Source organism: Leuresthes tenuis, unplaced genomic scaffold (assembly GCF_036924035.1).
Source record: "Leuresthes tenuis unplaced genomic scaffold, fLeuTen1.0.hap1 SCAF_2, whole genome shotgun sequence".
In the NCBI taxonomy this organism is placed as follows: Eukaryota; Metazoa; Chordata; class Actinopteri; order Atheriniformes; family Atherinopsidae; genus Leuresthes; species Leuresthes tenuis.
Window position 1 is genome coordinate 6184821 of NW_027325356.1, and position 18868 is coordinate 6203688.

Consider the following 18868-nt stretch of genomic DNA (forward strand, 5'->3'; position numbering starts at 1 on the left):
CCGATTGATGGGAAAAATTATTTTATATTATTATTATTAATTATTTTCTTTTTTGCAGCAAATACCTAGTATTTTACAATTTTAAGGAATCAAGATGAGTTTTTAAAGGCATCGATAATTTCTGGTGTGGACTGGAGCAGTTGAAAATTGCTTTTACGCAGATATTAGGCAGGTGGACATAATGTACTGGCTGGTCAGTGTGATTCTTTATTATCTGAAGACAACAACTGTTAAATTCAACGGTCAAACATCTCGTGTTTAAAGCTTCTGTTCATTTTTCAAACAGCAAATGCTTCCTTTTCATCTTACTCATCAGTCCCACATAAACTCAAAGTGAAAAACATCCAAACGTCTCATAAGTATGCACACCACTGTCACCTCCTTATCAAAACTGACCTGAAAGTTAAGCATATCAAAACAAATCTAATGTAGTATCCACATTTTATCATGCAAGCTCATGTACTAGCATCATATTAGCATTGTTTCCAATGTCGCTGTTTCTGACCAGAAAAACAATTAAACTAATTAAACACTCCCACACTGTTCTCAAATGGGTATACCTCAGTATCAACTATCCTGAAAAATGATTACTGCTTGTCACTACTTGTCCCAACCAGTGTGTGTCAATGTTGTTTTTTCTGTTTATAACTTTCTCCCGTCTTCTCTGTTGTAGTTGTGTCTCAAACTCTGCTTCTGTCCCTATCTGTCTCTACATCTTCTGCAGTCTCTTTTTTAAAATGTATGTAATGATTCTCAAATAACAAACTTTGTAAATTGACCAAAATGACCGAAAACATGCTGGAAACTGTATGTTTAACACGTCCTCACTCAGCATTCTGCCGCTTTCTGTTTCTGTCTTTACAAGGTGAATGGTGACTGATGTGATGTCACTTTGAGCTGTGGCATATTAGTTGCCTCGTAACTGTTTAATAATGCCTGAATCTGGCCAATAATCTAAAACTAGCTCTTATCTGACTTATAAGTATGTACATGACCTTCCTAACAAGTTTGCCTGTGAGTGTGCATGTGTGTTTTTAATGCAGCCTGACACTGTTAGTGCTGCTTTCTCATTTCTGACACCGAAAGCCCTGCGCAGGCATGCAAGCAAACATGCCTGTACAGTAACACACTGGTATGATGATAACATGGGAGACTCGTGATGAGCATTGGTAAACTTTCAGAAAGATGCTTCTAAACGTGTCTGTTATCTTTGCAGGGTTTATAGTCCTGATTTCAATTGGTATTTTTTAATCAATGGAGACCATCTCAAACATTGTGACACTGATTACCTCATACCTGCTCTCAATGTTTGCAGTCAGATTACAAAATATGTTTTTATTGTTGCACAGATGGCCTTTTGATGGCCTCTGAGTCTGACCATTTCAGTGTGGCTTGTCAGGAAAAAAGCACTGACTGTTTCTGGATAAAGTATTTGTTCATGAAGCTATGCAGAGCAATGAGCACAGTGACAAACAACTGTGAGCTGTGATTAGCCAATTTCTGTGTGTAAACTAAGCCATCCAGCAGATTCCAGCTGGGGTTTGGAGACCAGATAAACACCTTAGATATATCTTGTGAGGTTCTTTGTGCCCTACCTAAGCAGTTTTACTGGACAGCAGTCGGTATAGGTAGGTGGAAAGAGTAGAATAAATATCCATTTGAATGAATGCAAGGATGTAGGTTTTCCCAGAAGAAGAAGAAACAGGATGGTCAGTGTTATTTTGTCCGCGGGTTTAAGATTATGGCTGATCGGTATACGATATAATTTCCACAGTTTGCATTTCAAAGTCAAGTGATATGTTACTATTTCTCAAAGTATAGTCTCTAATGTATTTTGAACATGTGGAAAATTTAATTAATACACAAATTTTGGTGAGAGTGGGTTCTATATGGCAAAGACAGATAAAAAGTACAAATATATGATGCGGCTGTAGCTTATTCTGACTACTGGTAGCTTTGGTTATTGTTTGTGTTTACCTCTCAGCCTCTTTCTTCATCTCCAACCATATATGTACAATTTCCTGATAATCGGGCCATGGATGCAGACACGTACCCCCGCTAAAAGATTGCCATATTCTGGCCTCTGATTAATTTCTGTGCGTATGTTTGCATGCTCACTATCACCAGGAAAATTCTAATTGTAGTTCCAAGTGGGGCTGCAACCATTAAATCAATGTATTATTAATTTATTCTGATGATCAATTCAATTTAATTTTAAAGTAATCATTTTTTATATAGCACCTAATCACAACAGATGTCATCTCAAGGCACTTCAAATATACAAGCCAATTACAATCCAATAAAATCAATTCAATAAATGTTGTATGTGTTTAATTTAATCAAGTAATCAGAAGGGTTTGCAGTGATTTTATAAGGTCATTTAGGACTGTAATTTTCTCATAATGTGATACCAGAGCTGTAAAGGGGAAAATATTTCACTTTTTTAATAAGCTTTATTCACAGCAATTTGGTAAATAAGGTACACTCAGCTAAACGGCATCTACAACAGGAAACAGGAAATAAATGCTATTTTTGCTGCCTGGGTCCAAATTGGCCGAATTGGTGCCCTCCACTGAGTTGAAGCTGGGAGAGGAGTGTTGACAGTTTTCTCTCTGGTATCAGGCAAGCTTTGTAAAAACAGCTTAGGTCTGTTCGATTGCTGGCAGACCCAGTCTCTTATTATAACAGATCAGGAATTGATACAGTGGGCTGTGTTTGTCTTTGATATGCAGCATATCTTACTACTTCAACAAAGCAAATTCTGTTTTGTTTGAGGATTCTATTCGTAACAATGGGACTTCAGCGGTGCCTTGACCTGTTAAACTGAAGAAAAGCACAGACTGTGCTGCCTCATACTGCCTGATATATGGATTTGTTTCAGTTCGTGGGCACTTAGGTGTAGTGCTCTAAGCTTTGCAGTAAATGTACCTGTGAGAACATTCCGCTGAAACACATACACAGCTCCTGTCATCTTGGTAAACTGCTGCTCTGTCTGACAGAGGAAGTGTCACAGTTTCAGTCTTCAGTGTCTGTCTGAAGGTGTCACTGTGCAGCTCAGTGAACGGCAGCTCCTCATTGGAGTTGCACAGATAGAGTTGACAGATAGATTAAACCCATCTCTCTCACACAGTTTCATTCTTAAGATGGAGAGCCATACTGCTCGGTTATCCTTCCCACAAGTTGTTTTCTGCCAGACAATGCAAACAGCATGCTTCTTACTCTACAAGGCTCTAATCTGCTCCGTCATTGCTCCTCCTGCTATGAACATCTTCAAGAGGGCCAAGAATGGTGACAGAGGTTGTTGTGCTCTAAACGCACTAAATAAATGCTTCAGTAGTTCTTTTTCTCCTCTGATACCAACAGGAGACATCATGAAAATCTTTTTAAGTGCAGAGGCTATTATGAAATAATAACAGTTATTTTCCAGGTTTGTAACGGTAGTCCAAGTTACCACTGCTGCAGAAGGAATGGAGCCTGGTGACAGATGCTGTACCTTGACTGACTTTCCATCTTCACAAGTCAAAGTTGTTTGAGAGCAGTGCTCTGTATAGCGCCCAATCATCACAGCGTGTGCTTGCAGGCTGAGTTTAATGTGTTTTTAAGTAGAGGCTATTTCTCTGCCTTCTGTACAAGTATGCATGATATTATCCATGGAGGAATCAGAATTGCTTTCAATTGGCTCTACCTGAATAGTGACTATCTGAAATCCTAAAAAAGATCAATGATCACATGCACTATGCATATCAACAGGCAAATTTAATATCACAAAATAAGAAGGCTAGTGTATTGTAACGGCCTCAAAACCCTGGTTAGACTTTAGGTTTTGCTGTATTTGCACCATAGGTACAGGATTCCTGCACAAACACAGATATTGGAAAGAATGAAAGCTAAACTGGCAGTTTGTTTTTTATGAAGATATAAGAAGGTGAGAGTCAGCAAGTACAGACAAAAGCTTGTATTAAGTTTTATTATTTAACCCAGTTTTCTTAGCACTAATAGCACCAAGCTATTAATGCATTTACCTAAATTTATGGCACAGGTCTGTGGGAAGAGGGGCTGAGAAAACTCCCCCAAAATGCTTTCGTGGGCAAAGGTTGTTGTAAATTTCTCATTTTTGATCTAGAAATCCCCCATTTGGTATTTCCACACTGATCATCCCCACAAAAAAAATGTTGCAGATATTTAAAGTCTTAAGTTTGTAATAAATTCCACACTTGAGTTCGCTACAACATTTATTAAGTATTTCATTCTTTTGTTCTTGTGAACATCTCTCCAACCAAGCTCACCTTATCCTTTCTCATAAAGCACATTATAAGAATGTTAAGAGAAGTATATAATGATCTACTCTTTAGATTTTTTGCAATATTCTTTCCAGCTCAAGGTGTGAAATTAACTAAATATCCATCCATCCATTTTCTATACCCGGTTAATCCAATTCAGGGTCACCTGGGGGCGAGAGGTGGGGTACATCCTGGACTGGTCGTCATCACAGGGCCACACAGAGACAAAGAAGACAAAGAAGACAAACAACCATGCTCACATCCACTCCAAGGGTCAATTTAGAGTCACCAAATAACCTAACATGCATGTTTTTGGGTGGTAGGAGGAAGCCAGAGTACCCAGAGAGAACCCGCACATACACAGGGAGAACATGCAGACTCCACACAGAAAGGCCCCAGCTGGGAGTTGAACGAGGAACCTTCTTACTGTGAGGCAACACCACCACGCAGATCAGTAACTAAATATTTATCACAGAACTCAAACCTTTGGCCCTTGGTTGTAAGTGGTGCACTTCATTGCTCGACCACCACTTGTTATACCTTGCATTTTTCTTAATGGTGCCGATATGTGACTCATTTAGACTGAGAAATTATCGGTTGGTGAGAACGACTCTTCAAAAGTCTAAATTGGAGGAAAATTAAGTGCATTGGAATACATTATATCTACACTTTGGTCTTGAATGCAGAGTGACAACATTAATTACGATAAACTAATCCAAGTATGACATCAGCATGTGGGTGAACCGCCAAACTCTTGGTAAATGTTGGGAATTTGAAATAGTTTCATATTGCTTTGAAAAGTAATACTATTAACAAGTAACAGCACAATGTTATATTGTTAGTCCATCATCTACTTAAGTTGGAAATAATTGTTTTGCTTTTGCTTTTTAGTGTTGTTATTTCAAATGTTCAATTTATTGCAAAGACTAGCTGAGCAATTATTGGGACTTGCATGTAGGCATAATTGGGAAAAAAAAGATTACTAGAAACCATGTTTTTCTCTCTCTGAAAATGAAACAAAAATGCTGATTAGCTATTTACACCAAGTGGATTAGAAAAACTTAATGAAACAACTTATCTGCTGTTTGTACACATGTCTGTGTGCCAAATGAAATGCTCTGTGCAAGGCACAATTATCACGGTGCGTAATAGTCGGGTGAGATTAGCTGTGTTTGAAAGTAGAAGGATGGGTCAAAGAAGAGGCTTGCTGTATGTACTGTTGGTGTAGTGTGTGAGCAGGCTTTGCAGACACTGTGACAAGATTTTAGTCTGTGTAAGGATGCTGACCTTTGAAGGAGGAGGGAGGTAGCTCGGGTTTAAAAAAAAATTCAATAAATAAGTGCTTTTACATTTTTCTCTTTGCTTGTTTAAGTTTATTAGTTCTTCATTTTATTGGTGTTAGTGTTAGTTAAAGCTACAAGATGTTGTTGCTGCTTTCAGCTGGGAAGGCTGTTGAAAGTATTTCAGAGGTTTGCTTTTTCTCCTGAGCTGTCCACAAATACTATATTTTGAATATTGGTTTTGTTACTTTCATGATTTCTTCTAGTACAATTTAGACAATAATGTCTTTAAATTGGTTGTTAATGCTTAAAAAAAACTGTTCAACCGACAGTTTACTGATGATTTGCCATCAGACTATATGCCTGACGGGATGAATCAATGCTGTGAAGATGAACATTTTACTAAAACATCTTTATCTTATTCAGCGTGATTTTGTGTGTCAGTTTGAATCAATAAAAATATTTTAGTAGCCTTGGACAAATCCTTCAAACAACAACCCAAAATAAAGTGGAAACCATGGGAAGAAATTAGAATTTTTATTAACACAGATGAAGACTAGTCAATACAAAATTGCTCTTTTCATCATTTTCAGGGTTTGGGTTTACTTCTCTCATCTGTTCCAACAAGAGAGAGATCACTGCCTGTCCAACAAAAAATGTAATGTTTTACCAACCAAATAGAATAATTTTCCCTGTTATCGTCCGAACAGGCAGTCGGGCTTTAAATTAGGTTAAAATAATCTAACATTAAATCTGAAACCTCTTAGAGATGTGCACATGTATCACTGTCTAAATCTTGAACATCTAATAGCTATAGTGTGTTGGTCCTCAGCGCTAAAATTAGCAGTGTCAAAAACCGTAAAATGATTACAGTTATTGGGCTCCAAATTGTTACATGCCCTTCTCTGTATTTTAAAATCATAACACATCTTGCATTTTGTGGTGTGAAGATGTCTGCGACATGTTCAGAAATACTAATAAAGCGGATGGGAAGGGATGGAAGGAATTGGTTGGAAGGAATCCAACCTAATATTGTCCAATGGCTTTTCACTTATCACCTGTACTTTCAGTCGTGATTGGCTGGTTTATGCTCAACAAATTCATGTTTGGATATTTACATGATATACAAGATTAATCATTCATAAATACATGGTTAGAGCTTCACTTCGCATTGGATGTAAGCTGCCCTACATAAAAGAACTGGCAAAACAACTGTGGCTTCTTTGTGAGGAGCACTTGTTATAATCCCTTCCTAATTTCAATTCACAATTTCTGTAGTTTTGCTGTGATTCTACTACATTTTCTTACATGTAGACAAACGTATATGTGACTCATTTTCTTGTGAGACTGGATGCGCATGGCAGTGTACACAGACAAACACCTTTATATTGTTGCCTCCATCAAACACCAGCGTCTGTTCTGAAGCACTTCTGAAGTCAAGAGATTTTGTTCCCCCTAAATTTGTCTCTATTTCTTTCTAATTAAAGGGATTAATTTATTTATTCACTCATTTCTGAGACGGAGTTGTGAGTAGAAATAAGAGGAGTCTGAAAATCCGTCCAGAGAGCTGAGCTGAGGTCTAAGCTTCAGAGAGTTATTCACTTTGTCACAATATTCTCCCCAAAACAACGTCCATATTGCTCCACATCATTGCATGCATGGGGGTTGCCCAGTGTATCCTGCTGCTAGTGAAGGACTAAAGTAATGTCCAGCAGTGTGCAATCCAACAAATCTGAGACAACTCTGGATGAACTCAGATGATCAGCAGCAGGAGGTTAAGCAGCCACTGCGAATGAAATGACACAGAGCAACATTGGCCTTCTTAAGTTGAGAAAATAGTGACAAAGTAAATTACTGTTGGATGCAAAAGTGGCACAATGTAATATTGACCAATATTGAATGTAAAATTGACTATGAATATAGTGTTCACTCAAATTGCTTCACAATTTTTAGATTTTAGTTTTTTAGATGCTCTTTAGGTGCTCTTCTGTGGCTCCACTGTGAGTAGCTCCCATCATAATTCCCCCCTCATTCTCCAAAGTGAGAGATTTTTTGGGATAAAATAGAATATCCCTTTAAGAGGCAGCAGCAGCAGCACCATTGGACTTCAGACATACCAAAAACCAGCTGCTCAAGGTGACTGACCTGCTGCTGTAGGCTGAGTCCTGCACCACAGTTTCAGTACGGTTGCTCACACACCGACACAGTTTGGGGCTACAAGAGTAAACAAAGTGAAGGAGTTTCCAACAGAAAGTGACAATATTGTAGTTGGATAGAAAGTTGTTTCCATTAACCTCTACATGAAGAGGTGAGGCACACACAGACACACCGACAAGCGAATGCAAGCAGTCTTTATTGCCTCATCCAAACACTCATTACAACTCTGTCTGTCTGTCTTTTCTTTCTATCTTTCTTTCTTTCTTTCTTTCTTTCTTTCTTTCTTTCTTTCTTTCTTTCTTTCTTTCTTTCTTTCTTTCTTTCTTTCTTTCTTTCTTTCTTTCTTTCTTTCTTTCTTTCTTTCTTTCTTTCTTTCTTTCTTTCTTTCTTTCTTTCTTCTCTCCCAGACGTACAAATACACAGAGGGTTGAGCTGGTGCAAACATGTGAACACACTCACTCATACATGCACATAGTCCTATCCTGTCTTATTTTTAGCTGTTCCCCCTACCCAGCCCTGACCTACATCAGAGCATGAATAAAGCAGCAGAGAGATGAAGAGAGTGAGCTCAGAGGGGAAGAGGAGGTCTGGTGGGGGAGGCGGAGGTAGGGGGGAGGAAGGCATATTGGCAAATCCAGAAAAATGAATTCCCCCCTGTGTGAAATGACAGTTCCAGTTCTGTCAGCAAACCTCTCCTGCAACAATGCTCCCAGAGGAGGCAGCAGAGGGCGAACACACACACAGTTATAAAGACAAGGAATACAAGACCTTGGAACAAAGAAGATCAAAAAGCCTCATCATCCCTCTGTCTTGACACTACATCCTTTTCTCACCTAAAATGAAAGCTGACAAAAGCGGTGAGCTCTTGACTTTGAATTATTGGGGCTGTGTGACGGCGACATCACAGGCTGGCTGTCATCACCCTTGAACGACACTTTGGAGCTTTTTGCCAATAAAGGGTAATCAAATGAGTGGCTTTCAGAGTGGAGTAGTGCTTCGGAACAAGATGGAAATTGGTTTCAGGTACTGTTTTGCAGCCTCAAAGCACCCAAATAAGTTCTATGTTTTTGATGTAGCAGATCAATGCCTTTCATGCTGAAGACCGTTGAGGCTTTGTATGCTTGAATACATGATCTGTCTTTCTTTGACTGTGCAATTCAACACTCCCAATGTACACTCTCCATGGATGAAATTTACCAAGAAAAGACCTCTGGGTGTTGCGTCTAAGTCAATTACATACTTCATCCACATTCATTCTGTTATAAGGGAAAAGTATGAGCTGAACACCTCAAAGCTGGAATGTATTTATCCAAGGAGAGGCTTTGGAACTGCTCTCCTTACCCTCCCCTTTTCCTTAAGTGTAGCATACAGAGTCCCTTAAGTGGTGCAAAGGCCTGTAAGCCTTAAGAATCTGGTTCTGTGCTGCACACAAATGCATAAATACTCACTGTACAAATACACGCATGCATACAAATTTAGGCCCCTTTGCATAACAACTCCCCTGTGTGTTTCAGATCCCATTTCATCAGCAGTCATCCAGCTCGGCTAATGCTTCCCTGAGCAGCATGTTTTAACGCTTATACAATGTCTTTCAAGCTACATTAGGAAGAGAAGAATTCTGTGTATGAAGAGAGGCTGTAATTTATCATGATATTAGCTGTACATTATGGATGTCAGGGGAGATGATGCTCTCCCTGCTTTTCGCTCTCGTCCTCACTTGATATGTCCTTATGCAATAAACCTTTCCTTTCCCATCCTTTCTCCATCATCTAACATATTTTATTGTTCTCCTTCTAGTCTATTTCTCCATAATTTCACCCTCTCTCCTTTTATCTTCCCTGGCACTTTTTTCTTTTGTTTCAACTAAACAGCAGACTGTAATTTATATATGCCTACATCCTGTGTGAAGAATGGGAGTTGATTAATATATGAAACTTGCCAACACAGACTCAGTGGTTACATAATCTTAGAGGAAGCAATGCAAACACTTGTGCCTCAAGTCTTAGTGCGTTCTGGTGTTTTAATATGTAGCATTTCTGTGAGATTGACAAGTAAAGGGATTAATCTTTGGGACCAGTTTTTGGTTGTGTAAAAGCCTAACAACTCTAAGCAACAATGTTATGTCCTGAGACCCTCCTTCTGTAATTTAACATTGATAAAGCTGTTCAGTGAGCTCCATCCACATGCTTCATTCAGTTGCCTAAGGAGTGAGGTGTGTCTTTAAAGAAGTGCCCGTGAGTTACTAATCTTGTGTATCTGCTCTTTTTGTCCTCAGATATTGATGAGTGTGCGACGCAAATGCATTACTGCCAGTCCAACACGGTGTGTGTCAACCTGCCCGGCAGCCATCGCTGTGACTGCCTACCAGGTTTCATCAGAGTAGACGAATATTCCTGCACTGGTATGTCTGCATGCAAATATGTTACTGACCCATTAGAAGTATTATCGTCAGTGCTGGTATTTGGTATACTGCTTTTAATTGCATAATTTCTAATCAGGAGGAAGAAAAGCTGATCTTTTTGTGTTATTGATAGGAGTTTGTTTTGTTTTCTGTGATGTTTGACATGCGGGACTCAGATTAGTAGCTTTTAAATTTAGTAACTGAAAGAAGGAGGAGCCAGTGTGATGAGTAGTGTTGCAGTTTATCTCACTTTATCTCTCCTGCTCTATTAAATGTTTTGATTCGCATTGAAATGTTTTGCAGGAATTTAGCACAGAGATCCAAAGGAGCCTCAGCATGACTCTCAGAAAGTCCTCTAATCCCGCGACTTTTTCATTTGGCACCACCAGCAGGTTGCCATTTTGGCTCAATGTGAAATGTCGCAACAACTAATGGGTGGATTTCAGTTTAATCCAAATCTGTGATTATCCTCTGGGCAACACTTTCAGTTGTAAATTGTAATAACATTGGTGAACGCATGACTTTCCTTACAGTGTCATGTTTTCCAGCTACCCCCCAAAACTGAATACCTTCCTTTGAGCCTGAGTGCAAATTAAGATATGTTAGCAACAAACAAAATGGTAAACATTACCTAACCAATATGTCACTCCAATTTTGTCATAATAAAGCATGGAGGAAAGCGTTAGTATTTAAATGTAAAGTAGCAATGTGCCAGGATGCAAAGTCAAAGAGCTGCTGGCATGGCTTTAAACCCTGCTGAAACGGCACAAAGAGAGGACAAAGCTGTTTTCGCACTCTGACTTAAAAGGACAGATTACTTTACCCAGAAATGTGTCATGATTAGAGGTGTTAAATAGAAAAATCAAAATAACTTTACAACTAAGTGAATGTTATCATTTCTATCATTTCTTGTTCACCTTTGCACTTAAGGAAAGTATAATTTGTGTAATGATTGACAAAGAATGCTATGGTGCCAAATCACTGTCGGATAGGACAGACTTTTTTTTACCAGAATTTTAAGAACACATTGAAGTCATTCACATGATTATACATTCATTCATTAGATTAATGGCTGGTTTAATAAATATTGTCATTACTTCAAATTTGACCTATATGAAATGCAAGTTGGATCCAAATATGAATTAATTCATGTACTTCTATATTTCCAGCTGAGCTTTTCCCTTTAAGAAGGCGACATTGTGGGTAACCTGGTTTTAACATAGTTGTTGTGAGAGGTAGAACTCAGTGGAGCACAGCTTTCTGCAGCTGATACATGCCTTCAGAGGTGATAAGATAACTAAAAATCTGCCACTGAGTGTTCAGAAAGGCTGTTATCTAAATGTTGTTCACTGTCTCTGGGTGTTGTGCAGACACCTCAACTCACTTATATCACTAACGTTAGATGGGTACAGATTATGTTCTGGAAAGCTTTACTCACCTGTGCAGAGCTTTCTCCTCTTAACCTGTGCATGTAACATGGCAGTTAATGCCTTAAAGGTGTAAATTAACTTGCTTTGGTAGATTCTTCTTCTTAAATGTCATTAAGAGGTAGAATTTTTTTTCTGAGCTGTCTTCACTATTGGAAATGCATGATGCCCATGGCAAGCTTTCTGTAAAATTGATTCCAAGGAGCCAACAAATCTCACTTGCCTTGCCTCGCCTCACTTCCACTACTGCAGACAGTAGTGAGATGAACAATCTGCCCCTTTGTTTTGTTGAGCAGCAGGATGTTTTTTGTGCACCACATTGCAAGATTGTTGAGCTCCTCCTGATGTGAATTTACATCATTATTTGTAATCAGATTGATGATGGCAGTGTCATAGGCAGACTTCCCAGTAGAGTTCTTTTCATGTCTGTTATGCAGTCATTGGTGTACAGAACAAACAGGAGGGGATTGAGCACACCGCCCCAAGGGTCTCCTGAGAGAATAATTACAATCTACCCAAATAAGATATATTCCTGAAGACATCTCTATTTTCTCCCCTGCCACTGAGGTCTTTTTTCCAGTTAAGGACCACTTATACTGCCACCTTCTGAGGACACTTGGCAGCCTTAGTATTTTTGCTCCAAACTAGTTAATGCAAACATGCCTATTTGCATTTCTAATTTTGTGACATTTCAAAAGTTTGTTTCAAATTCTTGTGACAGTTTGATGTTTTCTGGAGTTTTAAATCAAACTCGTGCTGCTGTGCTGCGATTCCTAAATGTGGCGGCCGCATTCCTCTGTCACTGTGATGCCGAAACTTTTATCTGATTATCTGAAATACAAACGTGCAGAAAAAAATAATGCAAACCGACAAATACTCCAGCAGCTGTCATTTCAATACCTTAGAGGAGAAGTGTGTGATCAAACAAGAATTCAGCCATTCATATTTCAAAGGATCGTCTGACATGGATATTTCGAGTTTCTCTGTTATATTTTCCAAGATGTTTCCTGCATTCAGTATAAGGGCAAAGTATCAATGCAGAATACTTTAACGATATATTGCAAAATTTGGATATTGAGTTATGTTTTAACACAGAATGCAGTGTCTGTTCTAACATAGCTTTCACCTGAAGTGGTGTAGCGCAGCACATTTTCTCTAGAGTAAATAGAAATTGCTTGGTTGCTGCTCTGTGTTTCTCCAGAGGAGTGTTCTTTAATTAGCTCACAGTTGGCAGCCACGAAGGGACAGGGATCCGTGGACAATCAATCTATTTTGTGCCTTGTAAACTGTCCTAGCTGCTGACTGGGAGCCCGAGGAGGACTCTTCACATCTGCTGGGAGAGATAAATCCTCTCCCTGTCTCTTCCTTCTTCTTCTTGCATGTCTCTGACAAGGGTGTCAAATCATCATATTTAGCACTTCAGATTTCACAAAGCTAACATGATTACACATTAGTTTCTGTATTTGGTTGCTTGTGCTGTAATCTATATTATTATTCTTTATTATGTCCTGATCTGGAGAGGTACATTAAACCAGTATCTGTTTTCTTTGGTCTGTTGCTCTTTCAAGCATGTAGCCCGCAGGAATTAAATCCATGAAGTAATGCAACTGATTGAGGGAATGGTAGTGGCTAAATTAAGCTTTTACCATTAAATCTTGAAGAAGTTCTGCAATGATGCTGCTTTGTTCTGTGACCTCTTCAGACCATTGAAGGGCCAGACATGATGATAATATTGCCATCCATCATAAGTCAATAACAAAAATAAAACCCCGCCTCTCGCCTGATGACAGCTGAGATAGGCTCCAGCCCCTCCGCGACCCGATCGGCGGATTAAGCGGGTATAGAAAATGGATGGATGGAATAACAAAAATAAAATTCGTCTGATAAAGATAGTGAAATGAAAAGTTGATAATTTCCCCTGAAATAGTGCAGTCCTAAAGTGTAATATGAAATAGCATCATTCAGTGTAAGCAAGCGTAATCTCTTGAAAATCGATTAGCATTGTAGGTTCGTTGGATAATTAGCCATTTTGACAGTGTTGTTCCACATAACCTTAAGGACTTTCAAAATTAACGAGTTAAGGGAAATTCCTCTTAATGCCACTATTCTTTTTAAACGCGAGATTAACGTGGGCACCTTCTATAAATGTAGTTTCGCTCCATAGTTTAACAAACCAGGGAGAGATTTGGCGTAATCTTGTGGATGGGAAGCTAAATTGGATAAAAAAAGGGGTCTTTTGAATGGCAAGTTCATCTTCAAAACCCTGCCAGATGGTTCTCCCAACAGGACCAAAGTTATTTGGCATTACTGTCAATGTGAATTGAGTTATCACTGGAGTATGATGAGTCTTAGATATCACTTGTTGGCAAAACACACGGCTGATGCTGAGATCCCCTTTCCCTCTCACCAAAGGCAGACCTCGCTTAGTAGTTTGCAATGGAGAGACCTGAACAACTCCACCTACGGCAAGGTTAGACACAGTTACAACATGTGAAATTATTTTCTTTAAGTGTGAATGTTACACATAGGAACAAATGTTGCATTCAGGTCCGTATGCCCTTCTGTTGTTGCTTGTTGGATGAAGAATGTTCAGGACAATTTGTATCAGGATAATTAGTTTTGGGTTGGTAATGTGAATATAAAATGCATTTGCATAAGGAACTCTTATTTATCTGCTACCATGTTGCTAAGAGTATTAAAAATACCTATTTAAAGTGCATTTAGAACATATATATTAAAACATATGTTGTGATTAATCACAAGTTAACTATGGGCAGTCAATGGGTTAATTGCGATGAAATATTTGAATAGATTGACAGCCCTAGTGTTTACTTTTAGCCGATCGCTGTTGTGTGTTTGTTCCTGCCTTTTTGCTTCAGACCATCATATCCCCATGTGTACTTTGTGTCTCTACGGACACCGATGCAGTGCTTAACTTGGTTCACCCTCAAACAGGACTCACATCACTGTAAGCACATTCTAAATATTAGTCTTCTTATAGCTATTGCGCTTAGTCTTTGTAGACAGTTTGGTCTGTCCTTCTCTTGCACCTGCCTGTCCTTTGAGAAGACAATGCCCTGTAAATGATAGGAGATTGCTGTAATTGTGGTTCCACTTGATTTAATCTCTCTGGAAGCTGGCTCCAAAAAAACTGAGTACAAAGAAAGGGAACAGGAGAGGTGGCACAAAGTGTGAGGTTCCTTATCTCGGCTTCTCAAAATCTTAATATGGCGTACATTGCTCCTGGGTGAGTTTTACTGCTGGATGAATCTACCAAACATTTGGTTTCCCAGTTTGAATTCTACTTTATGTGAAGCTGATTGTGTTTTCATTATTTTTGGCCCTCAGATCTTTGTGCTAAACGTTTTTTCCTGTCAATCAAACCGTTCAATTAGGGTGTTCTCCTGGCTTAATAAAACCCTGTGCTGTGTTTGCTCCACAGCAAAGTTCTAACTAAGCCAAGAGAAAAAAACATTACAATTTCATGTTCATGTTTTCTGTCTTTCAACCAGAAGAGCCTGGTGTTAATGCCACCTCATCACAAAGGAGTTAAAAGTTCAAACTTGACCTGTGTCGTTAACTGACACGCTCTAGAAAGAGTAAATTGGACCACTCCAGAAGGCTTTTTCAAGAGCTTCTGTTTTACAGGATTCATGTTAATGTGTGAAAGCAAACAGCATTCAGCTAACCATTGCATGGGAACATTAAACAGAATTAGCCTCAGAATTTGAGAGGTGAGTGAACGCGCTCTGCTTGAGGCCACCTTGTGGCTCAGTTGTATCTGTCTGAGAATAAATGGCAAGCAGCAGATTTCTGTTGATAACATTTTTAGTTGACAGTTTATGGATAAGGAGCATTGTTAAGAAAAATGACATCTACTTCTAAATCACATTCAAATATGATCAGCACCTTCATGCACATCAGACACTCTTGTGTCCACATTATTCCTCTGAGCTGTGCCCAATCTGGGCAGAATGTATGTTGCTGCATACCAGAAAGGAGCAGCACACATCGTTTTTCTGCTCTTTTCAGAAGTGAAGCTGCGTCTGTTTATCCAGAGTTTAACTTGTGTGTTGTTTACGTGTTTACATCATCACCAGGGCTATGAAGTTCTAGTTGACTCGTTGACTTATTGGTCGATACGTTCTGGGCTGACCAAAATTCTGATTGGTCAATTTTTTTGCCATGTTAATTTCATACAGTCTATGGTTAATTTCAACAGGAGGAAAGTACCAAGTGCTAAATTGGGGACGTTTTCAGAGCACCCCCTTTCCGCAGGTAACAGCCTGTCTTCAGAGAACACGCCCCTTGTTTTCACTATTTTGGATTAGCCCAACCCACTATACAGGTAGACTGAAGAACGTCCACGTTATTCAACGTCTGGTGGTTTGCTGAATATTTATTTTTATTTTCAGCGTTTCATTTACAGTGAGTCCTCCTCACTGTCCGTATCATCTAAAAACTGTATTTTATCACCTGCCGGAAAATTGCGATGATGCCACATGCCCTGGTTATAGGATGAACAGTGGAAAACATTGTTTTAGCAACATTGTTGAAGCATTATTGCTTCAACAATGTCTTTTATCTTAAGACTCCAGTTGAGTGTGTTTGGTACGGTGTTTACTGAGCAAACACAGCTGAAATACCTTCCCTGTTTAAGGTCATTGTGACTTCATGCGGTGCTCAATATTTGTCTGGCACAGGATATCCTCAAAAAGGTTGTCACACCATCAAAGCAATTAAGCTGTAATTACTATAATCGTCTACCTGAGACTCATTTAGCTGTTCCCTATGCGTACATAGATTAATGCATTTCAACTGTGCTGATATAGTAGAATAGATTGAATATGTGTGTTTGAGTCGACTTAACTTTTATTCAAACTGCAGTCACATCACGGCTGCCTTTGATCCCCTTATGCACGTTTCTCATCTCTCCTTGTCTGCATTTTTCTGATCAATATTAGGTTTGCTTCCTTTATTTAAGTTATCAATCTGCTCTTCATAGATGATGTGCTTACTGTAGGCGCTGCCACATCGATGGCCAAAAGAAACTGCCATTCGTTTCATACATCATTTACTACATAAATTCCTGAAAATTTTGGCACTAGCAGAAGCTACTCCCCCCCAAGATGCATTATGTGTTTAATGAAAATTTAATCAAATCCAATTCCAGTTATATATATGTAATGACTGTAGAACTCAGGTGTGACAAGTCTGGCAACCCTGTCTGTATACATTAACTGTTCAAAAATGGAGGTCATCAGTCAATTTAATAATCCTATCAAACGCAGTTTTGGAAAGGAGGGGAAAAATTCAGATGAAGTGGTCTTAGTCCTCACTTTCATCTATTTGTAATTGCTTCTGAGAAGCTGGTGTTTATATTTAGCCTCCCATAAAAGTTTGATGTACGGAGTGATTCTTCCTGCTCATCACCATAGGGCACAGCCATGAAGAGTGATGTCTGTCTTCATGTAAAGCTGCTCCTCTGTAAGTGCCATCTCCCCTTCTCTTGTCTGCCTGTTCCCTTGGCTGAATTCAGATTGTTATTTGTGGCATATTAATGCTCTGTGGCTATTTATGGGATGGATGTTTACTGACAGAGCACATTAAAGAGACATGCTTTCATTAATGTGGCTTGCTGCATAAGCATCTTTATTGCCTCGAGCTGTATATTTCATTGAGTAATAAATGAATTTTTATATGCTCCTGCATTGTGGCTCTACAGGGAGGGTATGAACTGAGTGGTTTGGACACTATGAAGCAAACCAAATGCTACTGGAGTACCAGCTGTACTGTCATGTTGTAAGCTCATATATTTGCAGCATAATGAGAGCCACTCGTGTTTTGTGCATCCCTCTTGGTGTCACTCTTTCCATTTTATTTCCAAATGCTTTGAACAGTTTTAATCTTTAATGTATATAATTAACAACATGTAAAAGTTTTTTTTAATGTAAGTGGTTGTTGAGATTAAAACCCTCATACAGATGAAGATGCTTTGATTCCCATATGAATACGAATCATTGTTCTGAGAATCAGAATAACTGCAGGACTAAAGATTTGTCGGGTGTTAGAAACAAGACTCAATATGAATAGTAATGCTGATCCCTGGTGTATGCAGGAAAAGGCGTAAGCTCACTTTTCCTTGAATAGATCCCAACTAATATGAGCTGTATGACTTATTGTATTGACATTGGCTTTGGCTATATAGATAATAAATTTAAAGGAGTGAAGATATATTTGTTTTTTAAAGTATCACAGAAAATTCTCTCATACGTTGTTTGCCACAGTTGTTAATGTTGCAAAGCCTTGTGGGTAACAGTGATGTAAAATGTCTTGGAACCAGAAAAGCCCCTTTCTCTGGACATTACAGTGAGATTGATATCACTTCCTATTAGTCTTTTCAGTTTGAACCTGAGTGCAGTGGTTAAGCCAACATTAAAGACATTACTGAAGATGTTCACCAAGATCAAAGAGGTGGCAGGATGAGTGTGGAGCAGTCTGGTGTCTGCAGAAAGACTGCCTTTCTGTGAGAGTAGCTCTACCTTCTGCCATCAGCTGATCAGGGTGGACATGTTGTAGTGATCAATGGTGCTTATGCAATCTGTGTTTGTGTAAAGCAGAATAGTTATCTTGAGTTTATTGTGTCCCACAAGGAGTGAAATCAGTCATTATCACTGCAATATATGACCAAGAGTTGCTGTCTCATCGACCAACAGTACTTAGAAACAAAATGGGATATAATAATATCACAAAGATTATAGTTCTGTTACATTACTGTGCAGGTAAAGGTGAACTCTGTGTTTCAAAATATATGATAAGCTTTGAGGATTTTAAAATTATTTGAAAACACAAACTTTACTTTTCTTCTTCAACAGCAGAGGGTTATTTGGGAGTGTATTTATGTTTAAAAGTTTTGTTAGTTGGGATTCCTTTGATATTATATTGTTGATGTGTTTTTTACTCATTTCTGTTTTCCCTAAGTGCTCACAAACTATGTAAACTTCTGGTCTTTACTGTCAAAATCTGACGTTCTTGCATATTATTGTGGAGATTTAGACTTGACTGCTTAAATGAGATTGGAGAAATGAAAAATTCAATCAAATGACAGCAGCTCTGCATTGCACATAAACAGCTGTCTTAAAAAGTTATCAGAGCATCCTATTTGTTTTCAATCCAAAGAGCTCTTTGAGCCGTGCTTTGTACAACCAATATTTCTGTGCCATGCATGCAGTAGTACAGGCAGGGAAAGTAAAACTAAGTGATTGACAGGTCAAAACTAAACTGCCTCTTAAACTCCATGATTACAGCAGTGTAATCAGAAAT

At 38.8% G+C, this 18868-nt stretch overlaps 1 protein-coding gene across 1 annotated transcript in view; it reads left to right on the forward strand.

Moving 5' to 3' along the window:
- The window catches only part of LOC140301508 (protein kinase C-binding protein NELL1-like), a 250729-nt gene that overhangs the window by 155085 nt on the left and 76776 nt on the right, over positions 1-18868 (forward strand). Inside the window, exon 13 of the mRNA XM_072379984.1 lies at positions 9993-10118. Within this exon, the coding sequence (XP_072236085.1) occupies positions 9993-10118 (126 nt within the window). The remainder of the gene's footprint in view (positions 1-9992; positions 10119-18868) is intronic.